Below are 20,348 nucleotides of genomic sequence, written 5' to 3' on the forward strand. Positions count from 1 at the left end.
TGTTTTGTCGTTATTAGTTATATTCAAAATTGGTATTTATAGAAGAATCTGTAATGTAAAATCTGAAAAATAACTGCGGCTCATCTGTAGCTATATAAAAGCAGCTGAGTGTGAGTGTGAACTAACACAATTAGTAATTTGTTGATTTATTGATTGAGTCTGTGATGATGAAATGTATTTTTACCGTTCTTTAGCCATGACCCCACAGCAAATTCACCATTAACACACACACACACACCCCAAATACTGAATTGTTTAATAAAAAAGTTGTTTTTTTTTTTTCAAAGAAGTCACACTTCTCAGATTTGCACAAAGTTCGCTTGTGTGTTCTTGTTCTGGCGCGCCGGCAACGCAAATTACCGTCGTAAAGACTCAGGTGTTATGCAAATTCGAGTTTACTGCGTCAGTGCTGATGCCTGCTGTTAAGAAACCCCAGGTTGCCTCACCACCATGAAGCAGTGAGCTGAATGGATCTTATTCCTTTTCTTTGTGGGCAAAGTGGCTTTTCATCTCAGTCAGAACCTGTTAATCCAGTCCACTGAGCAGAAAATTGCTGTCAAGTTGGATAAACTTACAGAGGACCTCCGGTCCAAATTTTCAACACATTTAGAGGGGGACGTTCCCTTTATGGTGAGTCAATTAAGACATTTTGTTTTTCATTTTCTCAGGTATGTGCAAGTATTTGATAAAGGTTCACCTTTTCAAACTGAGTATTTACCTTGTAGTGATGCCATAAACTAGCTGTTTTACTCCTGTTCCTCAAACCTCAGAGCTCTAAAAATGTTCATACCTGTTACAATACTTCAGCCACACTGCACGTTAACACCATGTTAGCTTATACGTGTATTTTGTAAAAAAAAAACAAAAAAAAAAAGCGGAGTACTGAAAATTATTATATGGAAACTTTAAAAAACAGAATCCAAAGCATTCAAGGAAAATTTCTCATTTCACTCGTGATCCATACCTTTTATAAGATAGTGAAATGCCACCTAAAATATTTTATTTTCATTACCATGTAACTGGTGACAGATATGCTTCAAAGCAGTTAAATTATCAATTGGTGCTGGCATGTTATGTTAAATACAGTTATAAACACGCTCGATTATAAGTTTATTTTTCTGATCCAAATTTTAAAGGCTTTGCCCAGCCCTTTTGCTTCTCAGACCTGCTTTACTGCCCAAACTGAAACCAATCTTATACTGATTAAAACATCTCTTTCAACCAAAACGACTTCTGGACGCGCAACACCGCTCAGTGCGCTTTTATTTTGAAGTGAAGCCCCGCCCCTTCCGGCCTCTCCGTGTTTTTCGAGGGAGCGTGGCTCCGACTCGGGCTGAGGCGGGCAGAGGGAGTGTCTGCCGGGTGGAGAAGCACCCTGACGTCTTGTTGGTGTGAATGAGCTGAAAAAAAAAACCCCACACACACTCACTCACACACACACAGTCTGAAAACAGCTCAGCAGGCGAGACGATCACGGGAAACGGAGGAACAGTTTTCTTTTGTATCTTCTTCCCGCTTCCTTCCTCCCCTTCCACCTTTATGACTTCGTGAAAACGAGAGGTAAACACACATACACATTAAAAAAACAAAACAAAACAAAACTTTATAAAGCTAACTGCTAATATTGATCTCTTACTGATGGGAAAGGTCAGCTGGGGCAGGTGCACAATCGTTGTGACAGTGTAATGAGTGTTTTCCAAGCTTTGTAAATATGAATACTCGCATCCTCACAAAAGAGTTGTGTCCACAGCACCCAGGCTCTAATGACTTTCATTTCATTTATATCGCCTTTCTTTGTTAATTTTTCTGTTGACACTGAGCTGGTTCAGCGGCTCGGAGTTCATCACTGAAGCGTCCATTAGTAACTTATTAACAAACATACGGGTGTAACGCTGATTTAACAGGTCGAGTCGTTAAATCGCGACGTTTGGCTCTTGGAGACTGAACTGACGCCAGATTAAGCGGGCTGTCACAGCATCACTTAGAGAAGAAACGAACAAAACGAAACGCAGCCAGCAGTGTAGCCTTGACACGGTAACAGGCACTAAAGGCAAACAGAGATAAAGAAAGTTCAAAGCCTGCAAGCAGAGTGCTGCAGGGGAATGATCTTCTGTGCAAAACCTGTGAAACCCACTAAAATAAGCAAGAGCATAAAGTCATCTATCAGAAGCAGCTTTTTCTGCTTAGCAATGTTTGTTTCTTAGGAATTTGGGGGGGTAAATAGGACACTTAAAAAAAAACCTCACTGGGTGGTTCACACAGCTGTAGTCCAACCTGATCCCATTACACAATATCTTGCACGCCCAGAGGTGCAGGTTTTTTTTTTTTTTTTTTTAGTGTAGCAAAAAAATAAAAATAAAGGAAATTGACAGTGCATACCCCCTGCAAAAATATCTAAGTGCACACATACTGTTGTTTGGAATCAAAACAGTTTATACAAACTGGCTGCAGATCGATGGCATGAGAACGGCTCAGTAAGCATTTAGTTGGTAAAGTTGTACTAGTTAGTGTAGAAAGTTTTAAAACTGCAGGGCGTGGAGATACCGGTTTAAGTCTTACAGGACAAACCAGATGACATGCAGCACACAATGCCTGTGGTATTTAGTGTAGCAGATTTGGTCACATATTGCATTACTGTTATCTTTTTCACACGGTGTGTAAATTTGGCCCTTTTGTGAGGGGAGACCATTTCTGTTGGCCAAAATGATCATGTGACAGGTCTCAGGACAGTTACAGTTTGTTTATCTTCTAGTGGTTTCAGATCAATGAGAGCTCCAGTTTGACTGTGGCAGTTCTGTATATTGTATTGTAGATAGGTGGGATGTTCCAATCTTTGTGTGTCCCCTACCTGCCTCTTTTGATCTCAATTAGTTTTACTTTCAAATGCTCACTTGGCTCACTTCCAGCTGAATTCAACTTTAATAACTCTGTAACACTTAAAATCTGTAAATGTTATCATGTGGACCTATTTACAGCAGTTTATCTGGCTCATTCTCAATCAATTAATTTTAGTTTCCCATTTTATGTGTGATTAAACATCCTCAATCAAGATGAGCCATCACAGGTTGAAAAGAAATGACAGTGACAGCAGTCAGATCTTCACTATGTGAGAAAGTTGGTTTAATTTTGAAGGGAAAAGAAATCCAGGAAAGGCTCAGTGCATTTTATGTTATCAAAAGATCAAATCAAAGACCTGCAGGAGAAAATATCAAAGAAACCAGCAGGAAGATTTTTCATACTTGCTGGTGTTTATTCAGAATGATTGATTAGTTTCTCTTTGCTTCTGCAGTGGTAATGCACTTTGAAAAATCTAGACAAACCAGATTTTTCTAGTCTTCTTCGTAACAACATAACCAACTGGCTTTCTCTGTTGTGAGTGTAAAATGGTCTTCATTAAAGTAAATTTCAATAAAGTTTGCTGTAGCTAAACATGTTCTGTTCTTTACTCTACTCCTCTTTCAGCGACTCAGCCATGGAGAGCTCCGTTGAGGTCCCCAAGTCAAATCCCAAGCCAGGCCTGGCCCCCAAACCTGCGCTCGTTCCTAAGCCCTTCTCTTTGCAGAGGAACACCGCCATCCGCTCCATTCATGCCCCAAAGACGTCCCCCCCGAAAACTCAAAAGTCAGAGGGTACAGGTGTCTCCAAACCGACTTTGACCACCGTTGCTCAGAAACCGTCTCAACCAACTGCCACCTCAAATTCCAAACCAGGCTCTCAAAGTGTGGTCACCAAAAGTCAACCAAAACCAACTGAAGCTGGTGAAGCAGGTCCGCAAAAAGAGGAAACTCTTTCAAAAGATTCTAGTGTATTAAAATCAGCCTCACAAACCAGTCCACCTAAGGAGACAGCAAAAACTGAGCCTGTCCAGAAAAATGATGTCGTCCAAACAAACCACAGCGCTCCTGGGGAGCCAGAGTTAGTTGCAGTTAACTCAGAGCAGAAAGATGGAAAAAAGAAGGAAGAAGAAACCCAGGCTTCTGCGGTCCAAATGCTGGAACACTCAGGCAGCAACGGTTCCCCTTCAACTGATGAAACCTTTCATTGGGGTGGTGCTAGGAAGCGTCTGTCCACGAAGCTCACCTCAAAGTTTGAGTCAGGTGGTCCGATTCTGCCCCCGCAGCCTATTACAGCCATCACTACAGCCAACACCAAAAGCGATTCAAATAAGGCAGTGTCGTCTGCTCCAGAGCAGAAGCAGGCAGTACCAGAGCCTTCAAACAGAGAGAGTGATGAAAGTTTACTGAAAGAGGATTACAGTGGAAGAAACAGTATAAAACGCAGAATCAGTCAACTGTTTGACTCGAGGTCGAGACCCGAGGTCATGCCGAAAAGAGAGGAGCCAGAAATTTTAGATGGCATAGGAGGGGTGAAGGAGCGCATCAAAAACTGGGCAGCAGAAACAAGTTCTGAGGGTCCAAAAACAGAGAAGAAGCCTCAGGCTGCATCCCCGGCACACTCCAAGAGGTAAGTAAGACTGTGCTGTTTATGTTTGGTGACAAGATTAGACACGAATAAAAGGAAATTAACATTCATTTGTAAGTGTGGCCTCAGAGCTAAAGCCCATCTTTGCTGATCAGGTGTAGATGATTTATGACTAAGAAACTTTAACCTTAAATGTGATTTATTTGTTGCTTTTTGGGGGCTTTCCTTTCAACAGGATGAGCAAATGTATAATGGATAAAACTAATTCCTCTTAGGTTTTATTTTTTATCTTCGTGGCTTGGAATCGAGAACATATACAGGGGTTTCTTATTTAGGCATTGCAAATAGGAGTTGATAGAATGCGTCTCTAGTGTGAGTGATGGCAGCTTTTAGTTTCTGTGAGCGTTTGTAGCAAGAGTGCAAGTCTAGAACTGTTGAGGAAGGAAAGTTTGAGTGTTGCTGTCTTCATTCTCCTCTGTGTTCAGTGTGTCTAGAGAGTAATCTGGGCGTGGTAAATGAAAAATACTGCTGCAGTATCGACACTGTGGCCAGATTTATGTCCTCAAATAACCAAGGTTAGATAAGTGAGCAAACTAGGCTACTGCAGGGTGTGAATTTTGCGATTAGAAGTCCGGTGTTCCAACTACAATAGATGTTAATGGAATTTTAATTGTGTTTCTTACAGTATTAAAAATCACATTTATGAAAATTTAAAGTAATCTCTTCAGAAAATCTCCATCTTCACTGTTTTTGAGATTTCTCACTGTCAGTTTTCAGTGGAACTAGTACTGCATGTACTGAAGACACATTATCTACTCCGAAACAGTTCTGACAGCGTGTAAATGACATCATGACTATTTGAATGACTAGACACTAAGGTAGATTAGTAAAAGCATGGTTTTTTTAACTGGGTGAAGACCTTTTAAAGCATAAAGTACCCAGAAATGCTCACAATTTCCAGGCAATTTATGCTAATGCTGACAGCTGGGTTAGATAAATACCACTCTATGGCCTAATGCTGGATATCATAAATATGCCACATGCTTCCTGGATTCTTGTGAGGTTGCCAGCAAACCAGTGAAGACTTGGGAAAGTCACTGGTCTGAACAAGAAATAGATCCAAGAAATTGCTCCTTGTAAAACTTTTAAACTTGTCAACATTAAAGCCGAGTTTGTGTGCATTAAAAGTGAGGTGCAAAGTGTTATTTTACGGACTTTCGGGGTGGTAAGTGGCCGTTACTCCAGTGCTACACTAAGCTTAGCATCTGCTTTGTATTTAATGTACAGACAGCTGTACGCACAGGGTGGTGTCAGTCTTCTGATGTATCTCTAGTTCTAGTTGTTGTTTGTTACTTTAATGCTAATCTCTAGAAACAACCCACCAAAGTTTCTCATTTGTGTTTGTATTCCCTGTGGTACAATAGCTAGATTGCTTTAATTTTGAGAACAAAAAAGTCATCATCAAATCAAAACTCTGTTTTTCACAATGAATAACTATGATTGTTATCTTTTCCACAGCTTTGAGTCTGTGACTTCTCCAACATCAGTGAAAATATCCAAAACCTCAATTTTCAAACCTTCTGCCCAAGAGCTGCCGCCGAATCCGACTGTGGACCTGCCTTCAAAGGTCTCACCTGCTGAAGAACCAACAAAGCTCCCAATGGAAACATTAAAAAATGCTCATAGTGAAGAGAAGTCATTGGAAAGTGCAGCAAAGACACCAGAAGAGCAAAACAAATCATCAGAGAGTGACCTCCAATTGTGCAGCCCTAACCTGAGTGAAGACGTACAAAAGAAGAATGTCAGACGTCGCTCTGTTCGCTTTGGTACTGTGCAGAGCGATGATGGTAGTCCTCCGCTGATCCTAGGCTCAGATTCTGATTCTGACAGTGAAGAAGAAGAAGAAGAAGAAGAAGAAGCAGAAGAAGAAGAAGAAGAAGAAGAAGAGGGTCCTGGGGATACTCCTGAGGAGGATGTCCCCGTTACAATGCCAGTCTATAAAAGAGTAGGAATTCTACAGAAAAATTATGACGAGAGTCAAAGTCAAGAAGAAGAAAGATTGAAACATCTGGAATTTGAAGAACGACGGCAAGCAGAGGAGAAAGAAGAAGCAAAACTTATGTTAGAAAAGGAGCAGAAAAGAGATGAAGAAGAGAGAGAAAAAGAAAAGGCAAGACAGCAGGAAGAGCACAGGCTTAAGGAAGAGGAGAGGGCAATACAGAAAGAAGAGAAAATTAAACAAGAGAAGGAGGAGAGGGAACAGGAGAGGCTGAAGGAAGAGGAGAGAAGAAAAGAAGAAAGAAAGAGACAGATTGAGAAAGAAAGAATTGAGATGGAGAAAAAAATACAACAGGAAAAAGAGGAAGAGATGGAGAGGCTGAGGCTATTAGAAACACAGAGAGAAGAGGAGAGAAGGGAAGAGGAAAGAAAGAGACAGATTGAGAAAGAAAGAATAGAGATGGAGAGAAAAATGCAACGGGAAAAAGAGGAAGAAATGGAAAGACTTAAGCTATTAGAAAAACAGAGAGAAGAGGAGAGAAAGGAAGAAGAAAGAAAGAGACAGATTGAAAAAGAAAGAACAGAGATGGAGAGAAAAATGCAACGAGAAAAAGAGGAAGAGATGGAGAGGCTGAGGCTATTAGAAAAACAGAGAGAAGAGGAGAGAAGGGAAGAGGAAAGAAAGAGACAGATTGAAAAAGAAAGAATAGAGATGGAGAGAAAAATGCAACGAGAAAAAGAGGAAGAGATGGAGAGGCTGAGGCTATTAGAAAAACAGAGAGAAGAGGAGAGAAGGGAAGAGGAAAGAAAGAGACAGATTGAAAAAGAAAGAATAGAGATGGAGAAGAAAATGCAACGGGAAAAAGAGGAAGAAATGGAGAGACTCAGGCTGTTAGAAAAACAGAGAGAAGAGGAGAGACGGGAAGAAGAAAGAAAGAGACAGATTGAAAAAGAAAGAATAGAGATGGAAAGAAAAATGCAACGGGAAAAAGAGGAAGAGATGGAGAGGCTGAGGCTATTAGAGAAACAGCGAGAAGAGGAGAGAAGGGAAGAGGAAAGAAAGAGACAGATTGAAAAAGAAAGAATAGAGATGGAAAGAAAAATGCAACAGGAAAAAGAGGACGAGATGGAGAGGCTGAGGCTATTAGAGAAACAGCGAGAAGAGGAGAGAAAGGAAGAGGAAAGAAAGAGACAGATTGAAAAAGAAAGAATAGAGATGGAGAGAAAAATGCAACGAGAAAAAGAGGAAGAGATTGAGAGGCTGAGGCTATTAGAGAAACAGAGAGAAGAGGAGAAAAGGGAAGAGGAAAGAAAGAGACAGATTGAGAAAGAAAGAACAGAGATGGAGAAGAAAATGCAACAGGAAAAAGAAGAGATGGAGAGGCTGACAAAGGCAGAAAAAGAGAGAGATGAGGAGACGAGACAGATTGAGAGAGAAGGACAAAGTCAGAAGTCAGAATCACCATATCCCCTCTTACCAAATACCTATGAGCCCACAGAGAGTCTAATTGACATTGTTTATGATGACTTCTCGGTCAAACAGCCTCTGCTCGACATAGAATTTGATGATTTTTCAGTCAAACCAGTGAGAGTGACCTCATTGCCTAAAATAGAATCTAGTCCAGTTCTCCGAACTAGCTGGGTTGACTTTATGGACAAAGAAGAAGTGGAGGAGCTGGTGTCCCTGGATGTCAAAACTGAGGAGGACGAGGTGGAAAAACCAGCCCAGCATGTGAATACACCTGCCCTGGAGGAGAGAGAAGAGGTGGAGGAAACAAAAAATGAGCCAGAAGTGGAGCAGCTCATCTCTCTAGAGGTGAACGAAGAGGAGGGGACAGAGACAGAGCTCGAGTACGAGGTGAAACAAGAAGATGAGCAAGAGGTCAGTCCCATTTGGTTAGGTTGTGACTTGATTTTTATTTCTGTCGTGGTTGATAAGATTTTATGGACATCACTATGGTTATATGAAAGCTTCAGTACAGAAACAGGGGTGTGCACCACTAGTAAATGCGGTTATTTTGCCACTGAATCATATCAACCTGGCAACCATACACACCTCACATGCACCTGCACATTGCTTGGCATTCCTGTAACACGAGGAGAGAAATATCTTGTCATACTTGCTTCAGCATGGTTAAGTCACTGCTTAAGAACTCATGACTATCTAGATGCGTGTGTGTACTTGTATTACTCATGTTAACTCAACTGGGGAGCCTCCTTCTTTTTAACTATAAAAAGCAAGACTCCAAAATTGACCTCATAAAGTAAGGCTGGGTTCAGCATACGATGAGAATAAGTCTCCAGCAAATGAATGCAAGCTACATTTACTCAAGGTAAAAGTCACGTTTTCTGAGTGGAGGTGTGACCTGAAATCTAACTTTATGCTTCTCAGTAGTACCATCTTCCCCCTTTGAAGTGATTACGTCTTATATCACAGTGAGAGACATCAAAGAAGCTAGGGTGAGGTTAGCCGTGGATGTGCATTGTTCAAGTTTGTGCTCTCAAATGAGTGCCAATCATTGTGGTAAGTGTGAGATTAAAAAAAGTGTGATGACAGTGCAAAGTTATGCTGGCAGGAAGCAAGATTATGACTTCCTGTTTGTCTATTCCAGTGACTGTCTGCCTTCGCTGTCTTCTGTTTTTATTTTGTACTTAAAAAAAAAAACATTGCTTTTTAAGTAGAGGCATTGCAAGCATTTTAAAGAAGCATTTCACATAAATATGGGTAAATATGAGCCTGTGAAGTTTTTGTGAAGTGTTTGAATCACACTCTGGCTAAAGCAAGTGGACGGCATGTTTCTGTGTCTGTGCCATGGAGATGTCAAACGGAAAGATGTGACCTGCTGTCACATCTTTCCGTTTGACAGCTCTTGTAATATTATTACCAGATTGTAAGCAAATTTGGGTAGTAGTGGAGCGGTAAATTTATAAAATTATGTAATATGAAGTGCTATCTAAAAGTGTGGTTCAGCATTTTGGAAACCAAAACATTTCTATTCTGTTTTTCAGAGAGTTTCATGAGGAAATGAATACTGCAGTCATGTCTGTAGGATGCATAATGGCAGTTATCAATTACCATAGCTTACCACAAGAGCTGGAAACAGCTACCCTGGCTGTGTGCAGGAATAAATAAACTACCAACCAGTATCTTTAATGGCCACAAGTTCAAAAGTCATATCTTTTTTGGATAGCCATTTTTCAGTTATAATGCTGTGTTATTAATAGATTTGGCACTGATCTTATCTAACCCTCAGCATGAAAGTGGTTATTCTGCAAAATGCAGAAAAAACACACAAAAAAAGTTTATTTTTTGTTTTGGTTCATATTCAGAGTGACGCTGAAATTACAGTACAGCTGCAGTGTGAACTTGATCACTATACACTTTGACGGAAGTAACCCAATCAGCTGGGCTGAGTGTTGCAGGAAAATGTTACCTCGATGTCAGTCCTTATGCCAGGTAATACAACCCCGTGTTCCAAAAATGTTTCGATGCTTTTGAAAAATACGTGCTCATTTTGAACTCGACGGCATCAACCTAAAAAAAAAAAAAAAGTGGCCACAGCAGCAAAACACGTGTCATGGTTTTCATTTTACAAGCTGCGGGATGTTTTCCAAGGGTTACAGGTCTGTGCTGCAATTTAGCACCCACTCTGGGATTGTTTTGGTGAAATAAGGTATAAGGTCATGTGCACTAATGCATAACATCACAGATGCACAGACTGTGTGCTGATGAAATATCAAATTTTAATTGGTCAGACCACAAACAGGTTTTCACTTCTCTTTAGCCCATGAATGGCGAGTTTGTGAATGCAGCAACAATCTGTGTTCTTTCAGGTCTGCTGCTGAATTCTTGCTGTGTTTTTCACTGTTGTCTCATGTGAGCAACTTTTAATAGTGTTATGCAATTTTATGTTGAGAAATATTATTCTCACATTGCTGAACTGTCCCCTTGTTAGTGGTGAAGCCCTGCCTGAAATGGTCAGTTTGTCTTAGATGGTCTTTTTATGCCCATTTATGTTACTGATAACCATTAACAAGTGGGTATTTTAGCACTAGACTTGTTTTTTTTTTAATGCTTTTGTTGACTCTGTCTCAATCTCGTTTAAAAGCCGTTGCTGATAACACGTTACCCAGAAGAAAAGTTTCTGGTTCAACCTTTCATATGCTGTCTTTGTATGACTTTTTATTTAAATATAACTTTAAATGTTTCTGTTTCTACGAACATCCCAACTTTTTTTGGAACTGCTGTTGTAGGTGGCGGGGCAAGTAGATAACAAAAGTGAACGGATGTTAAATTTTGGCACTGGAATAAATATTTTTAAAAATTCAAGCTGAGCAGAGCTCTTTGCACCTCATGAGAGCAGGACTGCCAGAGATATGACATTGAAGATAGATAGGCTCACTGCCTGTTGGAACATGCAACATTTTTGCAGACTTAAGGGAAACATTATCCCTGGATTGTGAGTGAGTGTTTGTGTTTGCTGCGTCAGTGCTGTAGCAAGCAAACCCTAACATACATAACCTGTGATATATTGGGCAATGTAAGCAACCGCCTGGCTGCGGTAAAGGCTATATGATTTGTTGCTTTGCTTGTCCCGTCTGTGTGAGTAGCTTCTTGTTTTCACCACTGAGTGGCGCTGCTGCTCTTTGAAGTTGCACTTCCTTGCCCTGCACTGCAGAAATGACAAACTTTATCTCATTTAAGGCACCTTACAGTCCCATATCAAGACCACTGTAACACTGAAGTGTATTTTTTTCTTTCCTTTTTGATGCAATAATCTCAAAATGAAACCCATGAATGCTTTTCATTTATCAAAGCAGATCGAAGGAAATGTTTACTAGGTAAACACAAGGTGTGCAGCCAACCGTGCAGCCTCATTCAGGCTTCTGACTAAAAGAAAGGCAGACATATGATGCTGGGATCTGATAGCAAGAAGAGCCTAGGTGCTATGTGGTCAGCATGCCTTCTTTTGGATCTGTCCAGCAGAGCAGGATATAAGAATGACCATACATGGTGCCCATGTCTGCTCTCATTCTCTGTCTCTGTCTCTGTCTCTGTCTCTCAATCTCTCCACCCTGTTTTGAGAGAGAGTGCCTCACACCCCCACCCCCCCTCCTGCACACACAAACACACACATATTCTCTGGCACACATACACACAAAAAAAGAGGATGGGCTAACCACCAGAGAAGAAAGTTCACATCTACTGCCTATTATTTCTTCTAGGTATTCCTCACCCTTTCAGGAGTCTTTGTGATTTATGTTGCTTCATTTGCCTTTTTCTGTCACAAAGACCTGGTTCATTCATTGCCCACATTTACCTACAGGAAGAGAACAGCGGAGGGAGGTACAGAAAGCACCTTGGCCCAGCTGGCCGCACCTTTCCTACTTCCCTCGGGGATTTTCCACATCCGAGCACAGACCTCCGCATTGTGTTGCCGTTCTCTGAAATCACTCAGGTCTGACGGAGATAAAGGGTTGCCTCTCTGTACTTGCCTTTGGATGTTTGGAGTGTCAGATGTTTCCCATGTGATTTTTTTTTTTTTTTCATGCTTTTTCTCTTTTTTTTGTGAACTGGGATGTACGTGGTTAGGTTTTAGTCAAAGAGATAAAGGAGTGCGCATAAAAAAGACATAAATTTTCAACTTTAGACTGAAACCTTCTCAGCTCTTTTTGCTTCCAAAGCGATGAGAAAGGGGAGTTTTTGATGGGGCCTTCAGCCAGTTTGTCTTTTAAATGGATGCTAACTTGATGATGGGAAGATCTTTCTTTGGGACACCGCTGTTTCACATCCATCATAGTTAATGTGGCAGTGGAATAGTGTTGTCACAGTGCAAACACATGGCTGGCCGGACTATTTACTTCTTTACTGACAGCAAATAATTGACTGTTACAGGAAGTTAGTGTGAGCCGAAGCATGAAAATATGTAGAGAGATAAAGTATTCCTTTCAAATGAAAGATGGACTATGTTTTGTCTTCTGTGATGTCAGAAAGCTTCTTTCTACAAACGTGTCCTGTGCATACCTTCTGCTTGCTTAAAATGTCAATTGAAAGCTGGATCACAGACCCAGCTTTCTGACTCACCCATAAAATCCTATCATCTCTAACAAAACTGAACCTCAGTTTCTCTGGTGACCCAGTTCCCATGGTGATCTCAGTGCAGCCAGCTGTGTGAGCTTTTCGAGCATGCAGTACTTTGGAGGAAAACTGTCGGCCGCCCAGCTCCAGGTGGCAGGCTGGGTGGGCAGCCTACGACGGTCCTTGCAAGGAGCGCTGGAGTTTGTGTGGGGCCAGGAGAAGCAGGCGGAGGATGAGGATGATAAAGAAGAAGAAGAAGACGAGGAAGGTAGAAATGAGGGAGGAAGATTTCAGAGAGCCATGTCACCACTCCGTAGCTTTGCCAGACGCAGCAGGAGATCCCTGCATCGTTTCTCCATCAGAGGTCGTCAGACTTTCCAGAGGAGAGCCACTGAAGCCTGTTCTGTAAGAGCTGATGTAGTAACCCAGTAAAGTATACAGTTACAGTAACTCTCTTTAAAGGAGTTACTGTAAAGGAGTTAATGATCAAAGTATAGCAAACACAGCAGCTTTTAGGGAGAGTTTTTGTCAAAGAGAGAGTTTTTTTGCTCCAGAGCTGTAAGTCATTACCCAGTCCAATATTTCCATGGCTATGGGTTAAAAGATAACCATGCAAATCTAAATAGGGAGTGCAGCACACAGTGACTGTGTTTCAGGAAGGACAGAGCTATCTGATGAAGTTTTCTGCTTGTATTTTTTTTTTTTTATCAGTGTGCAGCCATGCCCTTTCCCTCCCTGTCTGTGGTGTGTGTCAGAGATAAAGCACTGGACAATAACAAAGTGTGACACACTTAGACAAGGTTTATCTAATTGTTGTTGTTTGTGTGTCACTTCCATATCTGCAGCTGACTTTTGTTCAAGCTGGCCGCCTTTGGCTCAATGCCGGCTTCTTAGTTAATCCCATTTTTCCTTTTGTTTTCCTTCCATTGTATGTCATTGCATCTCATTACATTATATCATAATACTAGATTCTACTGGAAGTCCTCTCAGGTTTTTGGCACCAAGAACATTTTATATAGTATTGCTATATTTAAGTATATATTATGTAAATTTCTCAGTGCCTTTATCATACATGTGGTTGTACAGGAGAAACATGCTGAAGAAAAAAGGACCTCTCAAGTTTTTATTTCCCCTTAATTTGATGATCTATCACTTTGATTCATTGGCAGGGATGTTGTGTTGACAGTCCTTCATAGTTGTCCTGAACTGGATTGTTGATCATCCTCAGTTAGTTGTGCTTATTCTCTCCACTTAGCTGCAAACACATTATACATTTCACTGACCGTGACAAAAATGTTATGCAGGTAAGCTATAATAAAGCAGACTCTGTCTTAACTTGTGCAGCACATCCTCCACCCTCAGTAGCACGTGCTGTACTAACAAACAGAGGTCGAGCTTTTAGCCGTTATGGTAGATATGGACTCTGCTTAGAAGGCCTAATCCCAAATGTTCAAATGTTACTAGTTGGGACTGAATAAAGCTCATGTATTTTTATATTAGCAGTGGATCCAGTGGAATATGTAGCTCATTAGCCGTGTTTCCCCCTAAAGTCTGCACAACTTTTCCACTGCCTGGGAAGAACTTGATGTTCCTTCAGACCTTTTTTTGTCTTATTTTGTTGCACGCAGTCTGAAAAAAAATCCTGTTAACAGTAGGAAAGTGAGTCAAAAAGCAGCATCTGTTTCACTACATGATTTTTCATCTAGCAATGCAAATTTATGTTAGGAGGGATTTTTTCTTTGTGGAAAAGGATCTTTAAAAAGTTGGAAAATCCTGGGAATGACACTAGCATGCTTGACCAGCAGGATTTTTTTGTGTGGGGGACAATCTCTCTCTCCCTGGTTCATATAGTACAAACCCAGGTAGAGGAACAGCCACTTTAAGGAAAAAGGGCCCTCAATTTTAGCTACTACAGGGCAGATATGGGATAATTTCTTGATATCACAGGGTCTCCTGTTCCCCAGATTTCTATGGCACATAATGAAAACCTGAAAATCTGGATTAATTTAACCCTCTGAGATCTAAATCATCATCAGTGCTAATCCTGAACCTAACCCTATGTTTTTCAAAAAGAAGAAAGAGACTTTCTTAAAAAAAAAAAAAAAAATATGTATATGTATATATATATATATATATATATATATATATATATATATATATATATATATATATATATATATATATATATATATATATACATAAATAGTTTTTAGTGTCTGTCAGTTAGATTAATCATTGTATTTGTTCCCTGACTGCCAATACTTTGGAGAACAATTTAATACAAAATAAAAATGACATATTCTGATTGTCTAAGGTTAGACTTGGGGTTAGGGTTGGGGTCAGAAGGTTAATATGACATTTAATTGGAGAATATATCTTCTGCTCCAGAAATTTCCCTTGTGTGTTGGTAGAGACCAAAAGAGAGATAAAAGGAAAATTAGTATTGGATACTTTTCCAATTCACAGATGTGTCTTTGATTTCTTTGCAATTGTTCCAGTATGTTTGCTCAAATTGTAAACATGTTTCCAATATCTAATATTTGTTGAAAACACCTTCAGTTATAGTCACAGGAGGACTTTTTTGGCATTTGAAGTGAAGCCTGCAATTTCGTCTTTTTTTTTTTTTTCTCAATTTCTAAAACTCCTCCATACTGTAGTGGTTTACACATTTGCTTAGCAAGCGAAAGGTTGCTGGTCCAATTCCGTCCAGAGACACAAATCCTCTTTAGGGTTGCATCAGGCAGAACATCCAGTGTAACACACTGCCAGTCAGCCATGCAGAGCTACCTGTTGTGGTGACAAGGGAGCAAGCAAAAGTAACTTTCTTGTTCTTTTTGTTTTTGTGTAATCAAAAATAAAAGTGGACTGCTTGTTCCATTTCCTCGTTGTCTCTTTAACTGTTGCGTGCATGTGATTCAGCCAAACAGGAATAACAGCATATTTGGAAAAGCATTTTGTTTCTTTTTGAACTCAGCAGAATGTATTTCCTGGGAGGCATTAGTTAACATTGAAACATTAAAGTTTAGTGACTGACAGCTGCAACTTTGTGGCAAAGGTGGCGTAGATGCGGGATAAATGCGTTGCTTCACAAAAACAAGTAGACTTTGTTTTTTCGCTGCATCTGAAAATGGACTGCATTTATAGGAAAATCACTAGAAGCCTATTCATTTGTGCTGTGATGCTGGCAGATAACAGGCATTGTGCAAATGAAGCTGCCCTGAGAATCCCGAGTAATAAATGGCCTCACAAAGGAGACGAGATGTTTACTCAACTGTTGTCTCGTATCCAGGTGACAGTATCTGGCCTCACTACTGGGATGTGCCTCTCAGCAAAATATGAAGTGAGCTTAAAGGAATGTTTGCGAGGAAGCGCACAGTAGTTCCTTTTGTTTGGAATGTGTTTATGTGCATCTGTGTACGCTTGTGTGTGGGTGCATGTAGTCCGTGTGGGTGTGACATCATAACGTGTTTGGTTTGTCTCTGTTGAGGCATATAGGTGTGTGTGCCAGTGTGTGTGCGTGCATGTACATGCCCCCGGTGTTCATTGAGGACAGCCCAGCCTCTGTGACTGGCTCATTAAAAGACGCATGCTTGGCTGGTCCTTCCTCTTTGTGTAGTTGGTGATTTTGGCTCAGCACACAGTTTAGTTTTCCCTGTTTCAACTCCACAATTTAAAGTTCTAATACACAAATTTACAGAACATAGAGGAACATTTAAAAAAAAAAAGTTTAGAATTAAGGTATTTAGCTAAAACTATCAGTATTGACAGCTTTCTCTGGTTTTTGCATGACGTGTTTTCCTTTTGAATTTAACTGAAATGTTGTGTCCATCTCACAGGATCAAGTCAACAATTTCTCCACAACAAATGAAGACAAGGACACTGATGCTTTGATAGACTTTGAACCAGACCAGGATGATGGGGTCTGGGAGGAAACACCTGAAAGTAGCAGGTAGGAAAGAGGTTGCATAATAGGGGGGGAAAAATCCTACTTAGTGTCATATCTTTAAGTAGCTTGAGTCACTCTTTGTATTTTGTGCTGAAGATGTGGCTTCACAACGACAAGCCCCACAACAACAAAGCATGCAGTGTAACAGTGATAATGCACAAGCCTGTAAAACTTTACTTTTTTTGTTTGTTTGTTTCTTTGACCAAATGTCTGAATTTAGACTTCTGAAAGGTCTTTTAGGCACAGAAATCTTGTGAGAACATAACCAAATGCAGCTGTACAGTAAAATGTGCTGTCAAGCATGCACAAGCACTCCCTGTGCCCCCTTGTGGTTAACAGAGTTCAACACATACGCTCAAAAAAGTGGTGAAAAAGGCACGCACACACACAGTTAACTGAGCTAAAAGCTTTTTGGCAATACCCTATGACTTTTCTTCTTCAGCTGTGCTTACATTTTTGTTTTCTTCAGTCCACAGCCAGTCCCTGACCAAGTCCCTGAAGTCTCTGAAGATGCTGATGATACTCAGAAAGAGCCAGAGTTGGCCCCTTTCCCTGAGGTTAGTTAGTTGTATCTCAACTGTCCCCTTTCATTTATGACAAGTTCATGTCTGTGTCATCAGCCAAAACATTAACATGGAGTTTGGTTGTTACTTTGTTTCCTTGGTTGTTTTATTTACCTTCATACAAAATGTGTGTTTGTGCATGTGCCTTTCTGTTAACGCATGCTTGTGGATACAGTGTTTTCTTTTCATTGCTGGATTTTGTCTCTGTGTCTCTGTACAGAGTTCTGCTCCTCTCCTTGACACCAGTGCACAAAGATCCAAGGCAGATCTGGGAAAGAGGCTAATCCGAACACGTCCGTCACGCGTGCGCCGTGCAGGGTTCGTTCAGAAGGAACCAACAGTGGACTTGAAGGCCCATGACTCAGACACAGGTTATTAGAGTATTTGTAATGTTATCTAATCTACTTGAAGGCAACTGTGGTAAAAAGACAGCTGAGGATATTGAACTTACGGCTTGTTTTGACTCATCTCCGTGTTTTCAGATGAAAAGGAAACACCTTCAAAAGAAAGGGAGTCAGATTCTGAGGATGAACAGCCTAAGCCAAAGGTAGCCTGTTCTCAAGCTCAGCGAGTGCCAGTGTTTCCCGGCATGAGTCCTGGAGACCTGCTTGTAAGTTCTCGCAGCACTCAAGAACAGCTTCAATGTGTTTTTTGATAATCATTATATGTAATGAGATGTAATATGATGGTCTTTATCTGCTTTTTTAAGGCTCAGTTAAAAAAGAGAACGGGTGGCGGAGGAACTGGAGTGAAAGAGGAAACCGTAGAAAACAAAGATAGAGAAGAGCAGGAACATCAAGATGAAGAAGTAGCACCGTCTCCCTCGGAGCTCCCACGCTCTCCTCGCATGCCTGCTCATCTGGCAGGAGCTACACGTGTGCTGCCACCCATAGGTGGCAAGGACCAAGGGTAAGAAAGAAAGAAGGGCTGCTCACCAAAAAAATACAAGAATCGATAAATGATCCAGATATGTTTGGAAAGAATTGTTGAAATATCGCCTCTGTGTCATTCAGTGGTGCCTCTTCGCCTGCTTGGCTGCAAGAGCTGAAGTCTAAGAAGCGGATGAGTCAGTACGGGGGTGACACTTAGCCAGATCGAGGTGAGTGAGGCCATGATTTTTGTCTTTTTAGCTTCATGCTAAAATATAATTTTGTTTATAAGTAAAATGAATACAAACATGTAACTGTAGCTTTTAATATGCAGCTTTTTAAGGTTATAGTAAAGGGGTTCCTCCATTGTTGTATGGCTCGTAGTCAGTATGGGGGTCAAGGGTTTTTAGAATGACTTTTTTTCATCTAACAGTCTTCAGTGGATATGCTTCTTTGGATGACTTCTATTTTTTTCATCAGATTTGTGACTTCATAGATTTCAGTTATTTCTAACTATTCAATTTTATCGCTGGGGAATTGCTTATCATTACGGGACTTAACAGGATCAGCTGTAAATGGGCATGAAAATTTTGACATTTTTAACATTCGGCTTACACTACGCATCTCTGTGGGAGTGGAAGCATTATTTAAAGGGCCATATTTTCTTGTGAGTCATAATGTGGCACTGCTGAATAAATATACTACAGTCAAGTGAACGGTTAAAATTTTGAGGCAACGCTGTCAGGAGCATTCTCCTTTTTTTTAAAGGCAGGTTTTGACTAACCCAATAAAGACAAGGGGGGAGGGGGGCATCAGGAAGCAGGCCATTATCTTTGTAGGTTTTTTTCTTCTATCACGATGAGAACTGCACACTGGGGGGAAAAAAAAACATCCTGTACCTGAATCTACTTTACTGTGCTGGATGTGCTTTTAACATGCCTGTGGAATTAACCATAACACACATAGCCATACTTTGCTCCTCACATTACTGAGGTTTTGACTAGCTCGGGGAAAAAATACGTAGGTATAAAGTACTTATAAACACATCCAGCACATGTTATTAATATGTTATATGTTATTAATGTTAATACTGCATGAATTTAATATATTCAATGCTTCCATTTGAGCTTACTGCATCTTTTCTACCCTTTAGGAAACACGGTGCCATTCAACCCAGCTGCTGCTGCCGACAGACATGACTGCTCCATTCTGTACTTTGAGTGCCTTATTTGTACCTTCACTGGGATGTTCAGGAGGAGAATTCATTCTTTATCTGAACATGTCTTTTAAATGGAATATGATGCCAAGTCTACGTGCCTGAGACTGTCATGTTTTAATGCCAAGTATATGTTACATGAAATTTTGTGTAAGAGGCTCAGTGGAGAGCAAATACCAGTGTCATTTTGAGCAAAGTCATGGACTGTCTGACTGGATTGTGTGAATTTGTAAGGCTGTCATATACTGACAGGGACTGATGGCACTAGGCCTTTAGCAGGGTATCTACCTTCAAGCACGTCAGGCCTTTTTATAGTTGTGAGGACACTCTTTGATCACATTTCCTATCCCCTTATCCCAACCCAACTCTTATCATAGTCCAAATTAAATTTTAACCTTATTAATACCATCAAGTATAAACCCTTTTAAGAGCCCTTTGAAGTTGTGAGAACCAACCTGGATTCTCACAATGCAGAAGTGTCTTCAATGTGGGTTTGTGAAAAAAAAAAGTCCTTACAAACACAGAAAGACAAGTATGAGGATACACATATGTACAGAAATGCTGAATATAAATAATGCACCTTGTGTGTATTTAGTTTTTAATTGTACAAAATGCCTTTTACATTATGTAACCAGTCACGAAACATCTGAAGTAAAGCTTGAAGCACTTTAAGAAAAGTTCTAGCTAATCACCGTCCAAACAGCAACAGAGTAAAAACTGTAGTGACAGAATCCAGGGATTTTTTTTTCTTGTCTTCATTTTGTTACACCATTGGTGCCTATCCACTGTTTAAAATGAGATCTCACAAGACTTAATTAAGTACTGTCTGATTTGTTTAACACACCTGCTAGCTGGTTAGAACATCAACAGTGGGCTGAGAGGATATTGGGGGGGAAATAACAGAATCAGAAAGATAAGAGAAAATCTTTAAAGTAGAAAAATGCAATAATGTGCTGGAGGTTTTATGTGCCTTTTTAATGTTTAAGAATGAATGTCATCAAAACTGAATTTATTTTGATCAACTTACTGTTAAAGGGAAATTGAGGGAATTTTATTAAAAAGTTTTCTATGAAATGAAGTTGAGTGTGTGAGTTTTGATTTAGGGCTTTAACTCCCTATTGCACATATTCAGGCAGCATAGATACATTCACCAGACACTTTATTAGGTACACTTTGTTAGTACTGGGTTGAACCCCCTTTTCACCTTTAGAATTGCCTTACTTCTTCATGGCATAGATCCATATTGACATGATAG

General features: G+C 40.3%; 1 protein-coding gene across 1 annotated transcript; it reads left to right on the forward strand.

The window, feature by feature from the left end:
- The first annotated feature begins 1,436 nt into the window (after positions 1-1,436).
- tnks1bp1 (tankyrase 1 binding protein 1) lies at positions 1,437-20,171 on the forward strand. The gene is made up of 11 exons (XM_030730087.1): positions 1,437-1,560; positions 3,463-4,464; positions 5,941-7,311; positions 7,756-8,302; positions 16,336-16,448; positions 16,915-17,002; positions 17,229-17,379; positions 17,491-17,618; positions 17,718-17,917; positions 18,022-18,107; positions 19,031-20,171. The coding sequence occupies exons 2-10, from the start codon at positions 3,473-3,475 to the stop codon at positions 18,095-18,097; spliced, it is 3,666 nt and encodes a 1,221-aa protein (XP_030585947.1). The 5' UTR covers positions 1,437-1,560; positions 3,463-3,472; the 3' UTR covers positions 18,098-18,107; positions 19,031-20,171.
- The last annotated feature ends 177 nt before the right edge of the window (positions 20,172-20,348 follow it).

This window comes from Archocentrus centrarchus, chromosome 5 (assembly GCF_007364275.1).
Source record: "Archocentrus centrarchus isolate MPI-CPG fArcCen1 chromosome 5, fArcCen1, whole genome shotgun sequence".
Taxonomy (NCBI): domain Eukaryota; kingdom Metazoa; phylum Chordata; class Actinopteri; order Cichliformes; family Cichlidae; genus Archocentrus; species Archocentrus centrarchus.